The 27,431-nt window shown below is 44.3% G+C and overlaps 1 protein-coding gene across 9 annotated transcripts; it reads right to left on the reverse strand.

The window, feature by feature from the left end:
- On the reverse strand, positions 1-24,289 carry PATZ1 (POZ/BTB and AT hook containing zinc finger 1). Of its 9 annotated transcripts, none has more exons than XR_003539443.2 (7): positions 22,965-24,289; positions 20,506-20,569; positions 17,228-17,299; positions 14,693-14,864; positions 8,900-9,037; positions 5,886-7,084; positions 1-2,280 (listed from the first exon to the last, which is right to left on the reverse strand). XR_003539443.2 is itself a non-coding variant. In XM_027714148.2 (7 exons), coding segments are annotated over exons 1-7 (1,854 nt in total). In that variant the 5' UTR covers positions 24,254-24,289; the 3' UTR covers positions 1-5,963. The 9 variants fall into 9 exon arrangements, 6 of the variants coding, with proteins under 6 accessions (XP_027569949.1, XP_027569943.1, XP_027569946.1 ...); XR_003539438.2 differs by having other exon boundaries at positions 1-4,520; XR_003539440.2 differs by having other exon boundaries at positions 4,399-7,084.
- Between the last annotated feature and the right edge of the window lie 3,142 nt (positions 24,290-27,431).

A 27,431-nucleotide genomic window follows, 5' to 3' on the forward strand; every position in this document is an offset into this window, starting at 1 on the left:
CAGAGTTTAATTCTCTTTTGGTTTATTACTATTTAAAAATCAGGTTTTGTATCCCCTTCTACAGAGGCTTCACCTTCCAACAGAACATACAAAAAATACACACAATAGAAAAAAAAAAAGATAGGTAGGTAAGTTGCTTTATACAAACAGGTCCCTAAGAACCCAAAAAGGCTAAAACAGGCTCGGTTTCAATAGAAGCAGGCCCATAAATAGGCAAGAGACTTCATTCAAGTAGGGAAAGAGTCATCCATCCTCACCTAAGATCCTTTCTTGCTCACACTGAAGACAATGGGAGGATTCCCAACAACTTCAGTAGAAGCAGGATTGGGATTCATCAGAGCCAATGGCAAACTTTTCTGCTCCTTCCCTTCCAAGGCACTGTCTCTTCCATATGGCGTGCAGCCAGGGAAAAATGCCAGTTTTCCTGGCTCATCCCACACTCATGTTTCAGTTGTTCACTCTACAGGACATCTGAGAACAGCCTTTTATTTTCTCCCTCTGGTATTTGCACTAATCGCAGCAAACTTTCAGATTACAACAGTACCGAAGAGCAACTGGGAGCCCAAGAGCAAGGCTTGGTTGATTCCCCCAGAGCCAGCAGTCAGTCTGACAGCTTTGCAGAGGGCATGGAAAAATTGCCTGGAGAAGGCACCAGTTTGTGGAGGCAGCAGCCAAAAAGCTGTTGGCAAGCATGAGACTGATTTATTGTAAAGTCACTTACCCAAGGTCACTGTGTGACTGCAGGATGCTCAAGAGCAATTCTGGCTGCCAGTGGCTGTAGGTTCCACACGGAAACCAGGAGGTGGGAGGGGGTCACTGGAACATCAGTGAAGGTACCAGTTACCTCCTTCCTTCAGCACATCTCAGCTCAGAGCACCTCCAGGTCTCTAAAATTGTAGTACCAGGAAAAGCTTCATTCACATTAACCCTGAGAGCAGATCAATAGTGCCAGGCAGCCTTTAAATGAATTTAAATATCTCACCTTTCAGGGAAAATGTAGCCAGATGTTTGTTTAACTTTGCATTACACCTGAAGTCAGTGAGGCCAAACATTTGTAGCAGAGTTCAGCAGCACAACTGTGCAGCACAATTTGGCATGTCAATCAAATACTGGCACGTCCTTACCCCAGGGTTATCATCATTTTACAGACAGGAACCAAACGCAGGAAGAGGCTGGAGATGACACAGGGTGTTAATTCTTTACAAACAGGCAGTCACTGCCCACTACACAGAGCTCACAACTGTGGTTTTCCACTAACATTCCAAAACCATTCCAGCCATCACCACAACCCCTCACAGCCAGGGCTCCTGCTCCTGCTCTGCATCACTCTGCAGTTATGTCACATCACTATTTTTAAGTGGTTGGGTTTTTTTTTTTCTTTTTAGCCAAATAGTTCCCTGGTTTGTTTTAGAGCTCACAGTTATTTGCAGAGCTGGGCACATCTGGGTAGGTACCACACTGGCACAGGGATGTGAGGAGGGTGAGGGTGTCAGGGGAGCAGGCAGGAGGACACCATTCCAGTGTGGTGCTGCTGACTGTGGCAGTACCTGTGGCTCATCCCGGGAGCATCCCTGCTCCGTGCCTGCCTCCCTCCCTGCGGGTCCAGGCCCAGTGCTCCAAACACGCCGCCCTCTTACAGGGACAGGGAGCTGCAGCACACTGGGCTGGAAGCCAAATCTGTTCCCAAAGGCTCCCTCACAACAGCTGAAGGATCTTGTTTTGAAAAGGATGTTCAGGATAAAGAACCGTGACTCTCTCAGGAGACACTGGAATCTTCCAGAATCTGTTTTAAGTTTTCCTATTGTTTTTTTTTCCCTCTTTGCTCATTTGTTTTGTCTCTCAGAGTGGAACTGAGAGCATAAGCTCAGAGATTCACTGTGAGCTTATGTTCTGTTCATTAAACCTCAGGTATTGTGCCCAGGCAAAAGGTGAACAGCACAAAGCTGGCTTGATTTACATTTGGATATTGATAATGCTGTTAAGGTATGATAATGCTGAAAAAGCCAGCACATTCCATGGGATTGTTTGGCACTTGCTCTCAGAGTTTCTGCCACGCTGAACAATTGAAAATATCTGATTGTTTTTGTGGGTGGCAAAGAAAAGCCTTTTCTTGTTTTCTGTCCTGTTTCATGACTTAGAATTTTGGTGGCTGTTTTTTACTTTGTCCATTTATCTCTCATGAAACCCAAAGAGAGCTTTTGCTCTCTGTTCATTCTTCCAACACTGAAGTCTGGAGTTCCTTTGAAGTTTACTTTGGCATCTACTTCCTCAAGCAAGCACCTTAAAAAAAATTAAAGCTGAAAGTGGTACCCCACTCCCGACTCAAGACATAAGTTCAGATACTGATTTCTAGGAACAAAGATTTAGTGAAAAAACAAGACACTAAAGTTACAACAGAGCCTACAAAATCTAGGTTAGCTTTCATACTAGCAATTCAATTAGTTGAGTTAGATAGACATTCAGTTACACAGCTCTTCTATTCAAGTCATTCCTTACTGCTGACAGCAGTTGAGGGAGGAACAATAATTTCAGGGAATACATGGGAAATAACAAATATTCCCTAAGTCACTGGCACTCAAACAGGTCTAAAATTGTGACTGGGCATTTACAATTATTCAAAAGATTGGTAGGAAGACCAACTCCACACCATCTTGGCTTTAAAAAACAAACAAATCATCCCCCCAACATATAATACTTTGCCCTACTATAAGGCACTGGATTGAGAGAAGGAAAAATCTGTGTTCAATTTCTGGTTCTGCTATCAATTCCCCACAAAAATCCCTCAGGATTGAGAGCTCACATGCACCACACTACCATGCACCAGGTGAGCCCCACCAGTGAGTCTGTTTGCACACATTTAAGACATGACAAATGCAAGGTCATGTCACCTCATTTAATTTAGTGTGGAACAAATTCCTATTAAATTGCTTTATCTTGCATTTGTTGTGGATTAACATACATAAAGATCAAATCAGGCAACAAAAGAAGCCTGATAAATCTGCGGCCCTACATTTAACACAACACTTAAGCATGCAAGTGGTTTTTAGTCCTTCATCTTTCTTTCACTCACTCACCTATAAGCATCTATTCCTTTCTTATCTGTCTTTAATGTTTAGATCATGAATGACTGAAGATGTTTTCATCATACCTAATACACAAGACTCTGAGCCTCAGATGAAAGGTTATGGGACTCCTATAATACAAAGACTCTGATGATCCAAATTTGCATGAACTGAAGTTTCCTTCTTGGCAGAAACATGCACCAACTCAAACATTGGATTGCAGTCCCACCAAAGGGGATGACAAGGAAAGGAGGGTGGCCCAAAATCAGAACTATCACCTATACACTGATATGCCAATTAAAAATAAAATGTAATAGCAACAAGTGAGGCTGCAGCTCAGGGCATCTAATGTACTTCCCTCTGAACTCTGAACTTGTGAGCTGGGTTTTCTGTTTGGATCTGTCTCATGTTCTATGAGAAACAGACATTTCCCAAAGTACAGAATAGAGAGGATTTGCATGTAGATTACTGTCCAGAATGGAACAGTATGCCCCCAAAGAAGCAAAAAGCACTGAAAACACACCACTGCTGAAGATCTGCCCAAACTCCTGCTGGCATTAAGCCTGCACCAGCCTCTTGTGCTGGTACAAATCTCTCCCATTTACACCAGGATGATCTAGAACTGTCATTTCAGGATTGTAAACTTCCTGCCTAATTGTTTCCCTGTCCCCTAGACTGAGAAGTAAGTAGTTTTCATTCAGTGTATTCATGACACCTTAGTAAGCATTTTCTTTGACAAGCAGAATGCACAGTTAGTGTTTTAGAAGGCTTCAGTTTTAGTTCAAGGCTTTTCATTGGGTTCACCAGGTCAAATTCTGTAGCATTCAAAATTAAATTGATAGACATGGCCAAAATTCAACCCACTACTAACACTAAAGACAGTGGAGCTAAATGGAGGATGAAAATATCCTATACTCTGGATTTGGCTTTTGGAATTAAATTTTTTGACTAGTGCACCCTCTTTAAGTGCACATGGGAACATCAGGGACACAAACTTCTCTCAGCACTCAGCCTCAGTTCAACAGAAACTTCACTTTGTGGCTTAAATACGAGCTGTCAGTGAAAGAGTGACTGCAGTTGCATCTGCTAATCCCCATGAATTGTTATGCTGACTGGAAAGCCTGCTCCAGCCTGACTTCCTTGGCAGCTTACAAGGTTGTCTCAGCACTGTTTAGATTTGTAAGGTATTTTAAAATGTTTTGTCACTTTTCTGAAATGTTCTGTTTCTACCTCTCAGCTAATCTTACCAGTACAGCAACAGCAATCCCATGAAGCTTTAGTCTGAAGGTGGGTTTGTTTGCTTGCTTGCTTTTTTCCTTTTACATGAGACTCATACCTATTCCAGGGATTCTGGGAGAAGATGACTGGAGAAGAACATGTCCTTCAGTCTCCCAACACAGATTAATAGCAAAACATCAAGTCCACTGCAACATGCTCTCAATTTAGAAAGTGCTGGTGCTATAAAGAGAAAGCCATTGATTATTCATCCTGGGTTTATAACACTCGAGAGCAAGTACAAAAAAGTAGCTTCTAACAAGAGAATCTGGAACTTCTAACTCTGTAGAATTTAGAAGGTCATTCCAAAATCCATATACTTACAAAAGGCTCTATAATCCAAACATAAAACCAAAATGGGAATGTGTCTGATTTCAGTTCTGCATTAGCTGCAGGGTTTGGATCAGGAGCACCTGGGCAAGGCAAGCTGTGGTGCAATAGCAGTTTGTGGCTCCATCCCATTCAACACAGGCACATCTCCTGCAGCAGATGTGGATCCTGGTCTGAGGGATCTGCCCTGCTCCAGCACTGTATTAATGATGGAGACAGGCACTGTTGCATGGGAGGCAAGTTTGGTGTGGGGCTTGGGCTCTTCAGAATGGCCTTTCTAGAGACATTCAGAACACAAAGCAGTTTACCAAAGCACTGCTTAAACCTTCGCTCATTAACCCTCTCTACAACTGTGATGTAGAGAAAACTCTTCACAGACAGGAAATTTAGGAATAAATTCAGGGAACTCTTCTATGTAACCTTGAGCATCAACAGCAGAACCATAATTAAAACTCAGAGTATTCCTAACTCCTAACCCTGTGTTAAACAACATTTATACCTGGGTTTGGTACATAAAACCTTGACAAGTAACATGGGAGGAAAGGGAGGGTCAAGAAAGGACATTATTTCTGCACAAGTGGTATTTTCAGATTAAATGGAACCTGTAACAGCCTAAAGCCCAGCTTCTTTGCATTTTGTAATCAATTCTTTTTCAGAGATATGCTGTTTGCAATTCCCACCTCTTATACTAGAAACCCTTCTTCTTTGGAAAAGAAAGGAGTAAGACTGGCTTTTGCAAACCTGACTAGAGGCAGATCAGGAGAGCACGACTGTGGCCAAAAAGCCCAGCTCAGAATACAGCACAGTGTGGAGTGGGATTAACATCTTACTTACTGGCTCTCACTTGCACACCTTTTGGACAGGTGGCTGAATTGCTCAAAAACCAGACAAAACGAGGGGATGCAAAGTAACATACTAACTTCTTTAATAGAGTCCAATCCAATTAAACCAAAATCACTCTGTGAACCCCTGGGTTTATTCACACTAAACAAGTCAGTGGTACATAGTGTCAACCCGATAGCTGATCGTGTTCATACCCTAGGTCCCCACATGAAAAATGAGCACCAGTCAACCAGACTGCAATGGTATTTTTCCTTCCTTTTTTTTTTTTCTTTTTTTTTCATACAAACTATTCCTTTCATAGACTTAAAACAACCAACTAGCCAAGTTATTAATTATGGTACATCTAAAAAAAAAAAAAAAAAAATTAATACTAACCCTAATGTGACTGCTGCTTTACGAGTGCTCTGCGTATCGCCTTAGACTGGCTTTTCAGTAGCAATTCACTACAACAGGTCCTAAAATAATAATAATAAAGAATTAAAAACCTGACAGCAAGTTTAATGGTCAAAAGTAATGAAAACAACCTGTTCTGAAAGGTGATTTTTCTCAGCAGTTCAGTCCTGCTGCAGCACTCACAGCCTCACAAAGGCAGAAGGGGTTCGAATTCTCTCACCTCCTTTAAACTTTTTCTGGTTTTAAAAGGACAACTGCATTGTAACCTGCTAGGAACCACGGGGCATTTTACTTAATGTTATTCAATAGTGGGTCTGTTTTTAAAACTTACTGTTTTTCTGGGGTAGTTTAGGGAGGGTGGGGAATAGAGAGAGAACAAAACCATAGCTCCCTGTAGCTGTAGCTCCCCAGGTGCCTCGGTCACTAGGACTGTCTCGTTCTCACACCAGTGCTGGCAACTTCTCATTATTCCAGAAGAACATGGAGAAACACCAGCAGCAGCCTCTAAAGCTCCATTTAGTGTTTTGGGTCATGTCTCCTATTCAAGGCCACCATCTTCTGTAATTTATCAGCTAAGAAGCATTTTCTCCCTCTCCCCGGTGGAAGTTTAAAGGTGGGGGTAGGGCATGAGACAAAGAGGGAAGCTAAAATGAATAAAAAATTCTCAGCTATAGAACCCAATTCCATTATTTCCTCTTTCATTCACAGCATCTTATCACTATAGCCAGACTGCTGCTTTGCTTTGCTAAGATCCCACTGATCTCATTTCCCCTCTGGCCCCATCGGTTGCTGGTCGACCTCTGGATCCACCAGGGACGATGCAAATGCTGACTGGACGATCTGAAACCCAAAGGACTCCAGGAGAGACATGTTCTGTTGGGGTGAGAAGGGGGATCCCAGAGCAGGACCCAGGTCCCCCAAGGGGCCACCCAGGGCCCTGACGTGAACTTTCTGTATGTGTTTGTTCAGATAAGACTTGGATCTGAAAAAGCTGCCGCACTCAGGGCACGGGTATTTCTTCTCCCCTTCCGTCTCCATTTTGTTTTTGCTCACTGCCAGCTCACACGAGAAGGACCCGTTGGTGCTCTGTTTCTCAGGAGTCTTGAGGTCACTGGTGTCAGAGAGGTCTCCGTATGAATCAGAACTCTCAATCGGGTCCGAATGGGAACATTTCTGGCCTTCTACGGGAAAAGAAAAGAGAGAGGTTTTCAGAATCTTATGCCCCAAACAGAGGTATTCAGCATATTTAGATTGTGTTGGTTACCACCTGATCACATTCATGCCTGTCATGACAGAATGTTACACACTTAAAATCCAATCCCTCACATTTTCCAGCCCCTGAGCACAGGTCCTCTTTCCAGACCATGAGGCTGCCCCCAGAGCAACAGCTGGGGTTTCATTAGGGCTTTGTCATGATACTGGATGCAACCATAATGGGTCTTTAGTTTATACAACATTTCTTGAATCTCAGAGATGTCTCACAGTGTTTACACCTCAGATACTAGGAAAGGATGGGCCTAATGATGACTTAACTGTGCAATTCACTCACACACTTCTGAAATATTGTTGATACTTTGGGGCAGAGCCTAGAGAAACTTCACAAAGTACCACAGGCTGCAGCAAGATGGGAAGAAACCTGGAAATACTCAGCAACAGCAGTGAGCTCCTGCAGTTTGAGTGCAATTACACTTAGTCTCAAGGAACTCTTTTTCACAAGTGCAACACTGTTGAAAGTGAACTTCACAATCTGAAATTGCTCCGCCTTTAAATGCTATAGTGTGAAACAGGAGAGATGTTAGGGACACTGTTTTAAAGTTACTTGGATACCTATCCCAGCAAAAGCCATTGGTATGTTTGGAGTGTTCCCCATTCTCCTCTGGCACTATGCCAGGGAAGTTTGGCCACACTTTTTGCTCAGTGCATGTGAATGAGCGTGAGAAACCCAGACATACTCACTGAGCAAGTCTCTGAATACAAATAAGCTGTACCTACTATTAACTCTAAAAGACCAAAGAACCACTTGGCACAACCCAAAAGACAGATTTGCTCTGGACTCAGCATTACAAACCAAACAGGATATGCATGAAATCAGTACACCACTGAGCTGGAGTAAATCTCTTGTTAAGTCAGCACACCACCCAAAACCAAAGGGCTACTGCAGTAACTCTATAACACTTCAACAGAAAAAATTGCACACGTGTAGCTTTCTAAGGGCACAGACTTTGTTTGACCCAGCCTGCTGTGTTCTCCTGGGCAAGAAAAAAAGGTAACAACCACGGGTTTAAAGCAAAACATCTTCTGATGTTTCAGCTTCACCAGAAATACTGACAGCTCAAACCAAAAAGGCAAAAAGCTATTCTACACAGATAAACACACAGCTTTACTTATTCAGAAGTTAAATACTCTTAAGCTATGTTTACAATAATATTTTTTTCCTTTTTTTTCCCCCAGAAGTTAAATGCAGGTTAAAAACAAACAAACAAGTACCAGTACTATTATCACCCTCTCCCCTCCAATAACAGCTTTTAGAAGTGTAAGTTTAGTTATAGAAAGTTGCATGGCCCCTCATTATCTTGAGGATGAATCTTTATGAACTGCATTCTGCAGCTCCCCCTTCCTTCACCAGAAACCTGGTTTGACTGACACGAGATTCCAGTGGAGTGGGACTAAGGAACTGGCCCATGATCTGCACCCTCAGGCAAAATTCAGACACTGCTCCACAGGAGAGGCTCAAGATGAACCAACGTGGCTTTTTCAATCTCCAAAATCAAAGAAGCTGCCAAAAATTCCTATGCTCTTCCGTGTCCATCTCCTTCCCCCAGCCTTGTTAGATCAGCTATCCAAGGGCAGGTATCACATCCTACATGATGCTGTGGAATTCCTCTGCATCTCCTAAGCTTGTCTCCAGTATTTCCCTGTCCTTCCTCCCTCCCAGCCCAACGCCCCACCACACACAGCTCTGCCCAGAGCAGCAAGTGCAGAGCAGAGTCTCTTGCCTTTGATGCCATAGGTCCTGACGCAGTGGAACGCTGCTCCCCCATTCGGGATGGACTCCTGGTGCCTGGAGACCTGGGGAAGGGGAACACCGTGGTGGGTTTTAACATGGACCTTTAAGTAGGAGGCAGAGGAGAAACCTAAACAAGATAAAAGGAGATGAGATCCTGCCACCAGCAAAGACACACATCTGCCTTCCCTGATCTTTAATCTTTTACTCCTGCTCCCTATTCCAAAGCTGCCCTTACACCAGCTAATTCCCTAGGACATGCTCAGGTAGGATCCTGTCATCAGGCAGTAATGAACTGCAAACTTTTCATCAGACTGTGTTTGCTTTTTGTTAGTCATGACGAAAGCACGGCCCCCTTCAAAAGAAATTCTGTGGAACCAAACTGAGCAGATGATAAGGAACTTTCTGGAAAAAAGGCAGAAGAGACATCATAGAAAAAGGCACCCATGCCTCTTCACCATTTTTGTGCTGTTTTATTTATTTTAATTAAAAATGCCTTTATCATCTGATAACACTTTGGAAAATAGTTCTAATTAGTTGATTTTATGCTGTTAAGATTCAAAGGAATGCCATTTAGCAACACCCCTCGTTGGTATTTAGTGTGCTTTCCCCTCAGGTTTCTGGCATTTATAGTGACTTCTAGAAGCCAGAAAGCTAAAACTACTGAGTTTTTGAGGTATACAGTTTTGTTCTATAGTAATTTTTAGAACACATTTCCTGCATTCAGCTCATCCTGAGTATTTTGTCTACAGTAAACAAAAACTATTAAAAATAAATTTCACTATTTCTATCAGCTCTGATCCATAAGCCCAAACCACTGAAATTAAAAACATATATTTCAAACAATTGATTTCTGAACAAAACAGGTCTTTTACATCTGTGCATGTGCTTTTTAAAATGGTTTTTGAAGTCTCACATGTCCTTTTCCTTTAATGCAATAAATTACCCCACATATACTTTGGAATGCTTTTAAATTCAATCTTCATAAGATTTGCAATTATTACTAGTACATTTGGACCATATATGAGACACAAGGAGGACAGAATTTTAAAGATTTCCTACACAGGTAAACCTCCCAACAACCAGCTTAATTTTCTGTTAGATTTTGAACAGAATATTATGGCACTTTCATGTCAGAAACATTTTCCTTTAACAACCGAACACAAGACAAGGTTCACTGTCACGGGCCCAGAGTTCCAGGTTTCCTTTCTGGAGAGGGAAAACCCAAGTCCTAGATTTTTTTAAACCAATCCAGCATTTACAGCACAAGCCCCTGCAAGAGAACTTTCATACCAATCACTTAAAATATGAATAGTTATTCTACTGTAAAGCCATTTAATAGTGATATAACTGTATTTACATTGGATGATATATAATATCTTAGGAAGGATGGAAACCCCATCCTGCACATGTCTCTGGGGTGGATTTTCTGACAGCAGCTGTTAGTTTCAGGTGCTGAATTTAATCATGAATGTGGCTTTACACTAGATTTTCCCATGCCTAGCCAACAGAATATCCCTCTGCCCAGACTCTTCCTTACAAGCCAGGATCAAAGAGTATCCAGGCCCTGCAAAGTGAGACAGAACTCCACAGCAGCCAGCTGAAGGGGGAAAGGGCAGGCTGCTGGGAATGAACAACAGGTAGTTACTGGGGACCCCTGAGTTGAAGATAAAAGCACAGAAAAGTAGATACATCACAATTCAAGACACCAAGAACATCCGACTCTGGAAACACAGTGGAGCAGAATGAGCCAGGCCAAGGCACCCAGGGAATCAGGGTGAGGGAATAATGCAAGACCTGCCCTCAGACACAAAACGCTGCACTCAAACCTCACTGGGCAACAAGAGAATGGATTTTTTATAAATAACAAGACTTTTCTGTAGATATGGAAAGAACCAGTGTTTGACTGGCAGAGAAAAGGGTACAGACATAATAGTGACACTTCCACCTACGAGGTGCTTCCCTTATTTCCTACATGTCCAATAACCACAGGCATGCTGAGATCAACCTCTTTTATGTAGCAATGCACTAAAATCTCCCTGCCAACCATTAAAAAAGGGCTACACACAGGTATTCAGTGGCTTTCTAAACCAGGACTGACACAGGAGAATCTGAAGCTGTAATCTCTGCTACACAATATTATTTCTGAACTCTGCAATTCTATTTGTAGAGCACATTGTTTTATATAATGGAAACTGCTGCAAAGTGTGTTAGCTCCCCTTCATGCACTTGGCAGATGAACATGTGAGTCATCAACTTCCATCAAAGCCCTAAGAATGCCAACTGCTTCATGGGAAACTGTTTAAAGGGAGATTTGGGGGAGTTTGTTTTTATCCTAATTTTTTCCTGAAGCACTTAGCACTGGCCTTTTTTTCCTCCACCAGACTAATTAGGAATGCCTGTCCTAGAAAGATGGGGGTTCATGGGCAAAAATCCCTTACTTTTAAAAGTCTCTTTCAGAACAAAGTCAGACTTGTGGAGAGGATAAAGTGGCAGTATTTTTCTGAGAAGGAATGTAATTATTGTTTTACCCTACACATCTCTCTGCTTTGAGAAGCAGATTATTTCTTCATACCAGAAGAAAAACATGCATAGAGAGGAAATTATCTGCTTTATATAAATGGGACCTATCCCTTGATCTCCCACATAACATCTATATGGAGATAAATTAGAGAAATAATTGCAGGATGCTCCCTGTTCAAAAATTCTAATTTGGATTTAGTTGGAACATGCAGAGAATCTCTTGCTTTAATGGACTTTGTGTCCTCCATGAAAAGTGCAAGAATTCATCTTATAGTAAAAATAAATTCCATCCCACTTGTGATTGGAATATTTATCCTTCTCCTGACCCATTTGATTTCTGTGAACAAACAGTGTGTCTGTGTCTGAAACAGAAACCCCAAACTTCTGAGTTGCACGTGTTATTACAAAGTACCAGCTCAAGACTTGCCAAAGTCATCAATCTCTTGAATTTGTCCACACAAGTAAATAAATTTCCTTAGGACGGTAATAGAAGTTTATGCAACAAGACAACAGAAGCAGGTCTTTTTTATTTAACCTGATTAAAGAGAATTTGTCTTAAAAAGTGAGGCTTGAGGATTACTTTTTTATAAGCATATTTTAGGAAAATTCTTTAAAAAAAACCAAACCAAAAGAAAAAGAACCCCCAAAAGCAAACAAAACAACCAAAATCCCAGGAAAAAAAAAAACAAACAAACAACCAAAAAAAACGCCCAAAACCATTGTACTGTTTCCCTGATTTAAAAGATTTAATTGCTTCCATGATTATTCTAAGCATAAAGACCCTGAGTAAGAAAATAACCTGCAAAACCCCTCAAATCACAGCTGCTAATTTCTGGATATTAAACTGCCATGTTGTAAAAGAAAGATATGATCAACGAATGGGCACACACATGACATGGCAAACCATTGGCTGCTGCCTTCTGTCAGGTGCTGAGTTCCAGCCCCATCTCCTAAATCCATTACACCTTTAAAAGAACATGAGATGCTTAATTAAGTTCCACAGAAAAGCTTTCAGTCCAACTGAGGGATTCTAAGCTCTGTCATTAACACTGGGAATGTTCAGCTGGGTAAGAGTCATCTTTTCATCCACTTTTTTTTTTTTTTTTGTGTGGGCCAACATCCAAAATTCTCTCTACAAGTAGCCTGGGCTTGGAAAGCATTCTTGCTTGACAATTATTATATCCAGAGGTTGACATTTACTATATCCAGAACCAGCTAAGTTACAATTAAAAGATACACCAGCACATTAGGCAGGGGAAGAATAAACCAAACACCACTGCACAAGCACTGCAGGCACGGCACAACAGCCGGGTTAGTGCAGCTTCTGACTGTCCCAGTGCCTACAAACAGGTGTTTCTGATCCAGAAACCTTCCACTAGACTCCATCTTTCAGGCTCTACAGTTTTAAAAGATATCAAATTAAAACTATGAACATTATGATTTGATTCTAGAACACCTGGGATGAAAAATTCTGCTGTCACTGATCATAAATTTGTAATCAACATTTACAGCGTGAAACAGTGAGTTCGTAACACAGTTACCTGACAAATACAATCTGTGACTTCCCCTTCCTATGAATTTTAACATTGGGTAGATATTTAACATGTAATTTACCACATTAATTACATTTTTCAAGTCCTGCTGTAAACTGAAATTCACAGTACACAATTTTGACAACTCTGACAACTGCTGTGAAGTACACAAACTGTAAGAAAGGAGTTGCTTAAAGGTGACTGTACAACAGGTCCCCTGTCCTTCTGCAGAGAAGAGTATTTTTAAATTTCCACTGTACATTTAGACTTATAAAATGTGAATACACCCCCCTGGTCATTTCATTGTTTGAATGCCGGGTCTGTCTTTGTCACACTGGCTCCATTTCCAAAGAGCTGCAGTGACATCCAGTGGTAGTTATGCTGAAACTCAAGCTCACAAATCTCGGAAACAAGACAATTCCTCCCAACTCAGGGGAGTTTCTGTTTGGCACCACGCTCAGCTGAAGGAGAGCAGGACAGCACCTGGATCTTGAATAGGCTCTTTCATTGTTACCACAAAAAGAATCGGGATAAGCTTAAGCAGTTTTTCAGAAGCTGAAAAGGAGGGCAAACTTCATTTCACACCATCTACTGGAGCTTCAGAACCTCAGGATTCTCATCCCAGATGCCTTTTCCACTCACACTGTTAATATCACTTTCAGGACCTAACACACTGTTCAACAAGTGCAAATACTTCCCTTTCAGTTTAATGTCTCTCATTACTCATCAACTCCAAAAGCTCCCTGTACAGTCCTCACATCAAACACAGAACAGCTTTATTCTCTCCCTCAGAAGATTTCACATCTCTTAAATTAGAAAAGGGAACACACATCAGAAAAAAAATGACTCATCGGAAAAAACAAGATTCCAAAACACAGCAGCAACCTCTTCCAACCCTTACTAGCTGTGTGAGCCAACAGTGTATTTTGAAGTTGTATATTAATAATTCAAAAAAAAAAAGACACCAATAAGTCAAAATCATTTTTCCAGCTTGCCTTACATCCCACAAAACCTAAATTTCCAACTATCTTCAACTGAAGAATACCATAAACAGACAGAAAAGCTTCAAAAGCTCTTAGTCCTATGGTTTAGTTTTAGGTAGTCCTGCAAGGAGCAGGGAGTTGGATCCAATGATCTTTATGGGTCCCTTCCAACTCCAGATATTCTATGATACTATGAAAAGCTGTATTTGTACAAATAAAGGTAAAACACATTTCTAGTGCTCTTTACAAAATCTGTTTTAGAAATGTACATTAATACAAAGCAATTTCTTGGGTTAGGAGGGAGAAGCAGCTTGACTCTGCTGCACCAGGAGGTTGAGCAAGACTTGATAACAAAATGTAAATCTGTTTATGCTCAGTGTATGATTTTCAACTTGATGTGTATTTCAGAGATTCTTCTTCCAAACTGGTTGCAAGGACTCAAGTCTAACCAGGTAGAGAAAAAGAAGATGTATAGTGAACAGCAGCAAGGCAACTTATCGTGGTTATTGTATAGGGATCTGGCTATTTAGCAATTAAAATTCTTAAAACTGTCTCAAAACAATTTGCTTCAGATTTAAACTGAGTTTCTTTAGGAACTCTCAGCCAGCCCTACAGCTGCAGCAGTCTCAGGGGATGGTCATACACATGGTAGAACCTCCTCCTGTTGCAGGCAGAGTCACTCAGCCTCACAGCTCCCCTCCAGTGCCACCCCAGCCCACTGAAAGAAAAGAATAGTTTCTTCATTACCTCGGTTACAGATAGTGCAGAAATTGCTTGGTCCTTCACTATGCTTCTTCAAGTGATCTGCCATATATGCTGCTCTCAAGTACTTCCCACACACCTGGCATGGGACTTTGTCTTCATGACAGGCCAGGTGTGAGCGCAGCCGGTCACGAGTGGCAAAGGAAGCATTACAAGTCTGCAGGTACAATGAGAACCATGTGACTCATCAGCTCTGCCAAAAGCACTGATATTGTTGAATATATTTAGTATTCTTTAGAGTAAATACCTTAGATCCTGAGCAAAGACACAAATGACATGATGCACAAGCCATTTTCCCCCACAAACAAAAAAATTCAGATCGCCAACACATTGCACACGATGTGATGTTACTACTTGAAAGAATTAAGGAAACAGCTCTAACATATTACAGACAGTAAAACTTAAATCAAGATAGAGTTGTAAGGCTTTAGCTCCTCTCTGATGATGAAGATACTAAAATTTTAAATAATATTTAACAACAGAAATAGCACAAACCACTTCATTCCATTTACAGTAATTTCTGCCATTTCACTGAGCCATCACTTTGGATCACTCTGGACCACTCAAAATGTCCTCTCTGTCATCTTCCTACATTCTGCTCTTTGATGTGATCAATCTGACTTCAGTACACAGAATCTTTTGGAGTATGAAGACATACAAACAAAGCATCAGAGAATCATCTGGGATGAGAATATGACAAGAGACAGTAGAAGAGTCATCCTGGTATCCACAGCAGCAGTGCAGACAAACTGTACAAGTGAAGCCTCAGAATTGAGCAGGTATCAAAATAACTGCAGGACACTGTAATCTGTTTATAACTTACCCCTGATCAAGGTATCATATTCTACTTACTACCACGTAACAAGCTTGATTTGGCATAATATCCATTCTACTTGCCCATTTCCCAGATGAAATCCATATGATGAGTGAAGGCTCCCTCCCATTTTTATAATTCCAGGAATGGGCAGGCACGCAGGCTCTGTCCACAGCCTGCTGCAGCAGCCTGCCAGTTCTCAAGGGCTTGTTCTGTCTCTAAGGTCTGAAGGGAAATAATTCACCAGCCATGGGCTGTACAGGGGATGGGAGACACAGTCTGACCCCCTTCACAAGTGTGAGAGCAGAAACCAAAGCAAACACACATCACAGTGACCAGAGCAAGGGGCAGCAGTGACAGCCAAGAGTGGACAGTGTTTTGTTTATACCACCTTTATATAAAATAACGCGGTTTTAAGATGTATAACCAGAACCCCCTAAAAATAATATGAGGCTATTAAGTGACTTGGGAACTGGATATATTCTATCTTTTCAAGTATCCATATGTAATTAAATCACTGTTCTGATAGAGATAGACTTGTTAAAGTAACAATCCTAGTAAAATTCCAAAATTGCAATGTCAAGTAAGTGAAACTGATAATACAGAAGAGGGTAACACATATAAATATATAACATTCAGTTAATCAAGAGCTTAATCCAAAAAACATTGAAGGCAGCTGAATAGTACCTATCAACTTCAACAGGCTTTACACTCATTTGATCCTGTGAGATGCTTCAGTGTGGCAAACTCCCAGGGAGCTGAGGCTGCTCTCTAGCAAGCACAAGACTTAACACCTCAGAGGATCAGGACTTAATGAAATTAAAAAGGCAACAGTAAAACTATCTGGATTTCTGTGATACAGTTTAACTAAGCTCACTAGACAAAGATTCATAAATTACAAGTTGTGTAGGATTAAGAGGCAAATTCTTGAACGTGAAAGGTTTCTCCTCCTTTGAAATCCCAGGACACAGCGCTGAGCAAAACAGGTGCAGCTTTCACTTACTGAAATGTTCTTAGAGCTAAACACTCTTTGAAGGCAGGATTGCAGCACTGATAGTAATCAATGTGTTGGATATCAGCTAAAGATATATAACTAGATAATCAGTGACAGCCAAGAGATCCATCATCAGTAAATCTAAAGCTACTGAGCTGCAGGAACGTCCACTCCTGAGCACTGGGGGGGCATAAGCTCATAAACAGATCAGAGACAGATCACACAAATACAGGGATGCCAGAAGTGAAACCACCTCTGACCCAGAGTGAACTTAGCAAGTTGAAAGCTTAGGGAAAGGCCATATAATAATTTCTGTGATTGATTTCTCACTCTTGCTGCTGAGTTGTGCAAAGCTCACCTTTGGATAAGCTATAGAGAAAATATATCTGTGAAGAAGCTTAAAAAAAATAATTAAGTCCAGTGGAGAAAGCAAGAACCAGTTTAGCTGAATCATAACAATGGGAAACAGGACTAGGTTTAAAGAAAACCCCAAAGTTAATATTCAAATAGTTAATATTTATAAAAGGTATAGAGAAAAAAAAAGGTCTTATTTTACAAAAGATGTGAAGTGCTAAATGAGTGCTAAATATTTATCATTAATTGTTAATCACAGAAGAAAACTCTCCAGTGCTTTCCTATCAAACATTGCACAGGTATATAAATAGACCAAAAAAGAATATATAAAGTTTAAAAAACATTGTTTAAGAAATACCTCTTGAAGTTTCAACTTTTCTATGGATGTGGATGTCTCTGAGCTTATTCCATGGTGGCTGCCATTTTCCTGCTAATAGGCAGGAAGTAAGAGAAATTAGGACAGGAAGAAACTCATTCTGCATTGAAATCAATGGGAAAAGCACTGGACTTGGGATGCCAATTAAGCTGTGCTTTAATTTAACCTGCATTTTTCTTTTTTATTCAGTGTGCCAGAACAAGCTGTCTCTTGTCTCTGAGAAGGAGCAAACTTCCGTTTTGTCCCCTTGTCCTTTCACATCCACCGATTTTCAGATCACCATTTCCTCCCAGACTGCAGCCTAACGTTCATCCCATTCACACAGCTTCACCCTTCCCATGGAGTCAGCACTCTGAGCCATCCCACTGGGGCCACAAAACTGACTTACCCCTTCTCCTAGATCACAACTCAAACTGTCAGATTGGGGAAAAAAAAAATTAAAAATAACCCAAAAAAATCACCAGTGCAACAATCCAGGGAAAAAAATCCAGAGTGCCATTTGCCTGGACACCAAAACAACTCCTTGGATCTGATTTCCCAGCTGCTTTGCCCCTGTGGAGACCTTCCCTAATCTGAGTCTATTTTAACAGTAATGGAGTCAGGTCTTTGGCATCAGGTGCTAGAGGTGCTGGAACTTAGGATGCTTGTGAAAGATCTGTGAAGCACAGATTTTAGGGGGCTGAGTGCAGGATTACAAACTGAGCACTGAAAACTACAGCTGCTGCAGTGATGCTCAGCTTTATAACTGTTCTGCTCCTTATACTTTCATTTCATTTATTCTGTAGTTGGGTTGATACCTTCTCACTTCTGTTTTGGTACTCCAAGTGTACCATGATGCCACATCAACAAAACACAGGTATCTATTGGTTTGCAAAGATACATGAGGGCTCAGCTAAAGGGCCGGTGGATTTTGTTTAAATCAGAGCACAAATTCCAAAAATGCCGTTGCAATAGAGGATTCTGGAATGCTCTTCTGTTTACTGACAGAGTAATTCTCTTTTTCAGTAAACATAAACAAAGCATGACAATAACAGGAATGTTCAGCGGGAACTCAACAGATTCAAAAAGGATGCTCGATGCTGTTCAGGCTGCTCTCATGGGGAGCTAATTTGCCAAATAAAATCCATGGAAAAAAGGAATGGAAAATGGGCAAACAACATGCCAATATTAAGCTATTTTCCTTCTTTGTGGTCAGATCCTGTGTTTAGATACACATCCGGAACAGAAGCATAACTGGCTATGAGATAATCACAAGAACTTTATCAATTTATACCTCAGCTTTCATGTTTGAAACAAATGTTCAGTGTGACAGCACCCCCTCTGTGTTTGTACCATGTACAGCAGATCTGTGCATGTTTAAGAAGACTTTCTAAATCTGACAGCACATTACCAAGTGGTTTTTGCAAAGACACACAAGAGGTCGTTAACAAATTTTCTATACCTTAAGATTCATAAAAAATTAACTTTGCAGGGTTAAGCAGTCAAAAATCAAGAACAAACCAAGCCTGGAGGACAATGTCAGCTCTGCCCTGATGCTTGTAACCTGTAGCCTGTGCCTTTTAACTGAGATGGACAATGCACGCAGTGTTATGGCACTTCAGACAACACATGATGAGAGAGACTGTTCTTAGAAACTGCTGTCACAAAATACATGTGTGCAAGGAGAAGGGGTTGAGCTTGGCTGTACAATCTTAGCTTCCACATTTCTTTTCTTTCTAGCTCTTAGTGTCTCCTCTGATTCACACAGAGTTTATATTTAATACACTTAAATCAATCAGAAACTATAAAAAAATTATCAGGCATCAGCTGGCAAAGGATAATTCACTTCTATCAGTGTTATTCATAAACTGTGTCCATTCAGTCACCTTGGTAGCAACTGGCAAAAGACTGAGGAGTTTCTGTTCATGTTGGGACTAAACATTCATTTTTGTACTTGTGGACAAATACATGGTTATGGAAAAAATCTGTGGTCGTCTTCATCCACCCAGACCCCTTGCTGTCCCCAGACTGGGAAGTCTTTTTATGAGTGGAGTTTTCCAATTTGTATAAATCTATAAAGCCTAAATCATCTTAAGAAGCTTAAACCAATCTAAAGCTTTATATAGGACATACAGTTAAATCAATGTGATGGCTCTGTGGCCTGACTTTCAAAGGTGCTGGGCTTCCACAGATCATATGGATGTCAACAGAAACCTTCAGATGGCTCCAGCTATTTGGAGAACTGTTCACTAGATTATTAAAATAGCAAAATGTTTCAAAACTCTCACAATTTGAAGGAAACATAGGAGAGATGTATCAAAATGTGCAAAAATGCAGATTGGGAGGCAGCAGTCATGTAGGATTGACTGAGTTCATAAAATGTGGGTGAATATTTTAGGAGAAAAAATCCTTGTCTTCAAAGAAAAAGAAAATAATCTTGCTCCAAGTTCTTCAAATAAGTATTAAATAAATCTCTCTGCAGAAACCAAGCATGGAGACTCTTAGCCCAGGAAATGTTATAGAAATTTGCCCAACATCTATGTGAAGGCAGTGTATAGTAGTGGAGCTGATTCTCAGCTTTGGTTTTAACTGATACTTCCATGCACCTTTTAAATCTCTCTATAAATTAATTACAAAACATATCCCTTCATCTGATCTTTCAAACCCTAACAAGTAATTTATTAACTGCAAAAAACTATATACAGCATTGTGACCTTGCATGACAAAGGAAATTGTGATGCTGTTGTTTATATTCACCCTGGGATAAAAAACAGCTTCCAATTTTGCTCAGTGCAATGTTCTGAAGGCTATGTGAGTTAAAAAAATTGGTATCTTGACAAGTTATGATAATTATATTATTTTTATTTGAAATTATTCTAAAAAAAATGTAGTCGGCATTGGAGCCTCCTAATGGCAACAACTGCAGTTAAAAAAAAGGGGAGGGGAGGGGAAGGAATCATCAGTGCCACTGACTCCAAGCCCAGGTGGCTGAGTAAGAGATCCAGGGTGAGACTGGGACAGAGCAGGAGGGAAGGGGAAGAAGGGGAAGGAAGCAGGAGGACCAAAGCTGTAGGTGACACGAGGGGCTGGGCTGGGCTGGGACAGAAAAGGAGGGGACGGGAGGGATGTAAAGCAGCTGTCACTGGAACATTGTTCTTCACAAACATTTAGCCCAACTCACGCACACATGGTGTCTTTACTGGTACTTCAGAATTGTCTGCACACATAAATCCAATGCCAAAGATCACCCACACATCAGTCTAAACCCCTCTGGCTCCTACCTGACACTTGTGAGGTCTCTCTGAGGTATGCACCTGTTTGATGTGTCCATTCAAGTGGTCTGGCCTTAAAGGAAAATACACATAAGCACACTTAAAACAAATACTAAAAATAAACTTACAATTTTAACCAAAGAAAAAAAAATCCCAGTGCTGGATCTATTACAAATACAGTGATATTTGACTTTCCAAGAACCAGATCACCAACAACTGGGATTCTACCTTGTTATGTACCCTCTCCAACTTGCTAAAAAGGCAGCATTTTCTCGGGAAGAAATTATGACTGAATGATGAGAGAAAAAGGGAAATATGAGTGACAGTTTTTCAAGCCTGCATGTCCCCTTCCAAAATCCTATTTAGATCTTGACAATCAGGATGCTTTGATTTACAGTGGCTGAATATTTGAAAATCAGACCTTTTTGGTTTATGTCCCAAACACGGATATAAAAAGCCAACTTTAAGTATCTCTGTGCAAAAAGACTGACCCTAAACTCTGTTGCTGTAACACATTTTCCACCTTAAAGATGAAAAAATACTGTCCAAACTCACAACTTAGTGGGGAGACTGCATTGATACAAATAAAGTGCTCTGAAGGTCCCAACTAGAAGGTGCAATGGAAGAGCAAATTATTACCGAAAAAAGACTATTTTTCACAACCAGCAAAGCCTACTTTGAAGAAGAAAGGACTGAAGAGCTGCAGATTTTCCTGGTGGGAGTTTCTCCTAGTGGGAAGAAAGCTTTTCATTGTATGAGGCCAAAACTGCTTGGAAACAAGTTCCCCACCCTCTCCTCCCCCAGCTACGCAGCTGCGCCAATGAGAGGGCGCGGGATGGAATTCACGCACTGCAGGCAGAAAATAGGCTGAACTTTGCAGTGAGGCTCCTAAACCCGATGCTCCAGCGATGGGCTGGAGTGGTGTAACCGGACAGACTGGTTGGGGTCCTTCAGCCTACCCCCAGCCCAGCCGCCTCACGTGCTGCGCTACCGAATAAAGGAAAGGAGACTAAAATTAGACATCATGCTTCCAGCCTCCTGTGGCTGCTCCTAAGGCTGAGGACTGAAACCTAAAGTCTGTAGTTTTCATTCATACTGCGATTTTACAAAGATATGCAAACACTTTTGTTGTTTACTTTTGTAACAGCATTCCTGCCTGTTCACATTAACTTACTGGGAACAATGAGAGCTCAACACGTATCTCTCCCTTGATGACAAAAACGTTTCATACAGCAACAGCAGAAATCTCTGAGTGTCAATAAAAACAATAAAAATTGGTACACGATGCCGGGTAGCGCTATAATAAGAAAAATACTTTCACTTCGAGCCACGGATGAAATTTTCATTTTGTGACTCTCCATCACTAAATCTGCAGTCCTTATGGCGATGCATCCCTAATTATTGCCAATTAAAAAAAAAAGGGGTGGGGGATGGCTACGTTTTCATCATTTATTTCAATAACAAAAAGTCCTTTTAACAAAAAGTCCCTCTATCAAAAAGAGAGCTAGCGGGGGCAGAATTCCACAATTTGCAGGGGCGCAATTCCACAATTTATATAGCCTAGTGGCCTTTTGATTTGTTTTCATATCTTGATTCCTTCCCTCCTGTTAGAGTAAGGCAACTGCTGTAGAAAACTGACTGCTGGTACAGAAGTAATAAAAGAGTGTATGCATCCCCCTCCCCCCCACTACTTCTAATCTCAAAGCGAGCAGCAAACTTCCAAATGAGTTTCAAATTCATTAACTCAGACTATAAGATACCACTAACACAACTACGTGTACCAAACTACTCATTAAATTAGCTCCCACAAACAGCGACAACAGAAAATCAGCAACATTAAATGCACAGATCTTACGTATGTTGCAGGGCAGAAACAGGATCCCCTTCAGAAGGATGTAAACCCAAAGGACACAAAGATCATGTAATAAAAGATACTTGATGCTGCAGCCTTTGAAATCTCACCTCTTCCTTCACATTTGGGTGATAAAAAACATTACGAACTAAGAGAAATGAAGGGAAGTTAAGAAAAAGAAAATTTAAAATGGATACGAGAAAAATAATAATCTTGAGATGTATTATTTTGCACTTCAACAGCACCTTCAAACTACCTACAAATCAGTGGTCTCCAGACACTTCTGTGAGGCAGGTAATTATTTCAATACCCATTTCACAGAAGAGTCATTTGAGGGAGAGACTCGTTTGCCCAAGGACACGCTCACACCAAGTCTGGGATAAAGCTGGGAATGTTCCCCAGAAGCCAACTGACTCCCAGTTCTATGTCTTAATTACTTTTAAACCCTTTCAGGAGACTGCAGAATAGCGTCCCAGAGGAAATGATGGAAGTCCCACTTCTCAAGACATTTTAAAATGGAACGGTCAAACTATCCTAAGTACGCATCCCAAGGGACAGGAAAGACAACTTCCTAGGTCTCCGCTGGTGTCTGTGGTCCTTACAAGCGCTCTCTTACCTGGAAAAGCCTTTTCCACAGCTCTGGCAGATGTAGGGCTTTCCCACAGAGCCATCGTGAGATCGAACATGATAGGACATCCTGTCTTTCCGCTTGAACCGCAAGCCACACACCGGACAAGAGTACGGCTTCTCGCCAGAGTGCGACAGCTTGTGCCGATTCAGGTGGTACACGTCCCGAAAAATCTTGCCACAGATCTCACAGGCCACCTGTTTCCTCGTCCTGCTTCTTTTCCGGGGTGCATCGGGGTCATCCTGACCAGGGACACCATTTTCACCCAGTCTGGGGGGTGGGATGTCTATGTAGCCCAGCTGTAAGCTCGTCACCCCATGTTGAGCCTCGTGCTGCCGAAGACGATTAGCATCCGTAAACACTTTCCCACAGAGGCCACAAGGCAGGATACCGGCCTCTCGCAGGCCCCCCGGGGTACCAAACATCATGGAGTCCAAGAGGTTGGCTTTGCGGGGACGCCCTCTGCCCCTCTTGGTGCTTAAAGTGGGGGCACTAGCAGCAACGTTCTGGAAGGGCGAGGCCAGCAGCGGTGGGGACAGAGGTCCTGCCACCATGGGCAGGCGGTCCACGCCCTGCAGCACGGGCAGGGAGGACTGAGCGGCGCTGAGTGCGGCCCGCGTGGCCTCGTCTTCGGGCATGCCGGCGATGCCGTTGCCATTGGGCGCCAAAGCGGCACCGTTGGTCATGTCAAGAGGGAAGCCGAGGTCGGCAGCCCCCGGACGGAACAGCATAATGTCAGGGCGCGCGGGGGGCACGAGGAGCTGCACGTTGGACTGCTTGATGACCTCCTGGCAGATGTCAATCACCGAGCGCATCAGCAGGAACTTGGCGGCCGTCATGAGCTCCGGGAAGCTCTCCAGCCGCACCACGATGCGCGACGTGTAGGCGAAGTCCAGGATGTCTCCGAACACCTTGGAGCTGATGGTGTGCATCTCCAGCTCCCGCCCGCCCCCGGGGGCGCCGCCGGCCGCCGCCGCAGCCCCGCCGGCCGCCGCCGCCTCCGCCGCGCTCCCGTCCGCGCCGCCGCCGCCGCCACCTGCCCCGTCGCCCAGCTGGGCGCTGAACACCGACTCGAAGTACTCGCTGCAAGCGGCCAGCACGGCGCGGTGCGCCGGGAAGCTCTCGTCGCCCACGCGGAGGAGCACGTCGCAGAAGCGGCCGCCGTTCTTGCGCTGCTGGTTGAGGCTGTGCAGCACGTCGGCGCTGTGCCGGCTCACCTGGTAGGTGTAGCAGCCCGACGAGGGGCCGCAGGCGGCGGCCTCGCTCACCCGCTCCATGGGGGCTGCGCCGCCCCGCCGGCGCCCGCAGGGGGCGCGCGCGCTCTCGGGCCGCGCGGCGGCGCGCGCCGCCTCCTCCTGCTCGTTCCCCGCCCCTGCCCGGGCCGGCGGCGGCGCGCGCGCGGCGCTCCCTGCACGGCGCGAGGGGCTCGCGCGGTGCGGGGGGGGCGAGACAAAAGGCTCGGGCGGCCGAGGCGCGCGCGCGGCCGCGCGAGCCCCGCCCGGGCCCGGCCGCCACGAGGCGCTGCGGCCGCGGGGCCGCCGCGGGAAGGGGCGCGCGCGGCGGCGGCGGCGGCGGCGGCCGGGAGGGACGGGGGGTCCGGCGGCGGCTCCGGGCTGCCGGCTCCGTCCGTCCCTGTGTGTTTGGAGCGGAGGAAAGATGGCAGCGGCTGCACTTCCTCTTGCACTTTCACCCCTGGGGGGAGGAGAAGGAGGGGGCGATACCACCCCCCCTACAAAAATCCAGCGGGGGCCCCCCGGCTCCTGCTCCCCGACCGAGCGCCGCCGCCGCCGGCTCCGGTCCGGGCCCCGCCCGCTTCGCCGCACCCTCACCACCGGCGCCGCAAACTTTCCTCTCTTCTTTGGACGAGAAGACCCCCACCCTATTCATAGAGACCCCCCCTCCAGCCACTCGGGCTCCCCCCTGCCCCCCCGCTTCCTGCCCCCCTCCCTCCCCGCATCCGCCAATGCAAGAGCAGCCAGAGCCAGCAGGCCGGCCCCCACCCCGCCCGCCCGCGGGGGCTGGGGGCTGCAGTCTCCCCCTTCCCCAGCACCGATCCTCCAATGCCGAGCCGGCAGCGAGGCCCCCGCCCGCGGCACACGGGGGTGGCGGGGCTGCGCTCGCCCCCTCCCCCAAATATCCGGGCTGCAGCTCGCCCCCCAGGCCCCCCTCCCGCCGGGGAGAGGAGGAGGGGCCGGCGGGGGGGCTGCAGGCAACCTCCCCCCCTCCCCAGGCGCGAATCGTCCAATGCAAACCCTCCCGGAGCTGCAGAGGCGCAGAGCGGCCCCCACCTCCTCGGCTCGCCCGAGGAGAGCCGATCCCAGAGGGGCCAGGGGCTGCTGAGCAGGCTGGCCTCCCCCCGGTCTTTCATTGCATTTCTCACCCCCACCCCCCGTACCACGATCAACTCTCAGCCTCGCTGGAAGAGCGAGGCGCCGGCATTGTGGGGGAGGGAAGGGGTACAGCGGGAATTCTTCCAGTGCAAAAATGCCCTCCCCTCGGGAGCTGTTGGGAGGGACGGTACCCGCGGGCCGGGGGCTGCGGGAGGCACGGGCACTTGGCAGCCCCGAGTGCCTCCATGTTGGGGACACTCCGCTGCCCCGCACGGCCCCGCGCTCCCGGGGTTCCCACGGCGCCCCACGCCCAGCGCGGCGGGGCTCCCGCTCCCGCGAGTTACCCTTCCCCGGGCCCGGGTTAAACACTCCGAACGCACCGCCGAAATCACCGCCCCGGGTTGCCTGGACTGTCCTAGTGCTGAATCTTCTCTGTGGGCTCGAGGTCTCTCTATGAAAGAGCTGCTGTTCCAACATCATCATCATCATTACTCATTTGCAGCTGAAATCTGCTTTCTGTCTCATTGAAGAATTTTTCCCCGAGTTTTGAAGAAGTATCTCCCCCATCCAACAAACACACACGTTCCCAAAACAGAGTTCTTTGTTTTGTTAAAGACAACGCTTGGGGGGGGGGAAGAAGTGTTCGAGGGCACTTTTTTGCATTTGTAACATCAAGCCTAATTAAGAATCCTTGGACCACCTATTCACACAGTCTAATATCGTCACTTAAACTATTCTGTGGAAAATACTGAACTTGGCACATGTGAGGGCATCACAAACTACAGAGTCTTCCAAAAGCTCAAACCCAGCACTTGAATTAAATAGTGGTGGAACTGAAAAAGCATTCTGGGTACTGATGTGCAAATGAGCGCACCAAGCTTCCAACTTCCAAAATATTACATTAACACTTAAGGCCACACAGTGCCCTCAGCCTGTGCTCCAGATTTCCCCTGCTTTTGATAGCAACTGTTTGTCCCCACTGTAGGCAGAATATTACCAGAAGCTTTTTATTCCTGTACTATGTGTGCACACACCCTGATATGAATGTGTATTTTTAGAAATTTTGGGCTGAGCGGTAGCAATGCTGACAAACCCAGCTTAAATACACCACATTAAATAGATAACAGTGCTCATATTCTCTAAGTCTGTGTGCAGACACATGAGTAGTTCTCGCTGCAGTGACGAAGATGATTATGTTTAACACACCAGCCAGGCTGCACACACACACACACACACACACACACACACACACACACACACACACGGAGCACTTAAAGAATCTGGAATTTGCTTATCTTTCTTAGTGGCTTTGGGCAGTTGTGCTCCTTTCCCCCAGTGGTTTATTAATTTGCTTTCTTTTAGCCCCCAGCCTCCTAACATGGTTCCTGCTTCCTATTTCAGTTCCCTCCTCGCCTGTTCTTTGTCTCTCCTCCAGGCAGGGGGAGGGGGGGGTCCTGCCGCTCTCACTGCACTCTCCTCAGAACTTTCTCCAGTTGCCACGGAATGTTCTGGTTTCAGCTTCCAGCCCTCCTGTTTAAAAGGCACCATCCAACACACCCTGCCTGTTTCTCTAGGTAGAAGTTAAAAAAACCCCAAAGCATCGCTGTTTCTTGGGAAGGGACCCACTCACACTTGCCACGAGGATGTCAGATCAGCACTCTGGGAGCTCATACTCAGGGTAGTTGCTGGATGCTCGTTCAGGGTGACCCCCAGCACCTTGCACTCCCAGGGAATCACAGCCTTTGCCTTGGCTCCTCAGTGCTCTGCCATGGCAGAGCACTGACTCCTGGTAGCACTTTCAGCGTTATTACTCTGACCTCCTGCTCCCTATGGCTCCACCAACACATTTAAAGGACCACTCCTTACAGCATTTTCTGGTCCCAAACTCACCCCATCTCAGAATATGAGACTATCAAAGTAGCCATTCAACTCTAGTGTTTGTTATAACATAGCCAAATTTCTTCTGCAAATAAAGTTTGTGCCACACTGAGACAAAATTTGGCTCATCACTATAAACAGACTTGTAGGGTGAAGTTCCCTAAGTTTAATGTGATGGCTAAATGGCATTTCTCCATATATAACTATATAGGCAGACAGGAATGATTACCTTGGAATTCATTTACCA

This window comes from Pipra filicauda, unplaced genomic scaffold (genome assembly GCF_003945595.2).
Source record: "Pipra filicauda isolate LSUMZ 115617 unplaced genomic scaffold, ASM394559v2 scaffold33_size4404698_pilon, whole genome shotgun sequence".
Taxonomy (NCBI): domain Eukaryota; kingdom Metazoa; phylum Chordata; class Aves; order Passeriformes; family Pipridae; genus Pipra; species Pipra filicauda.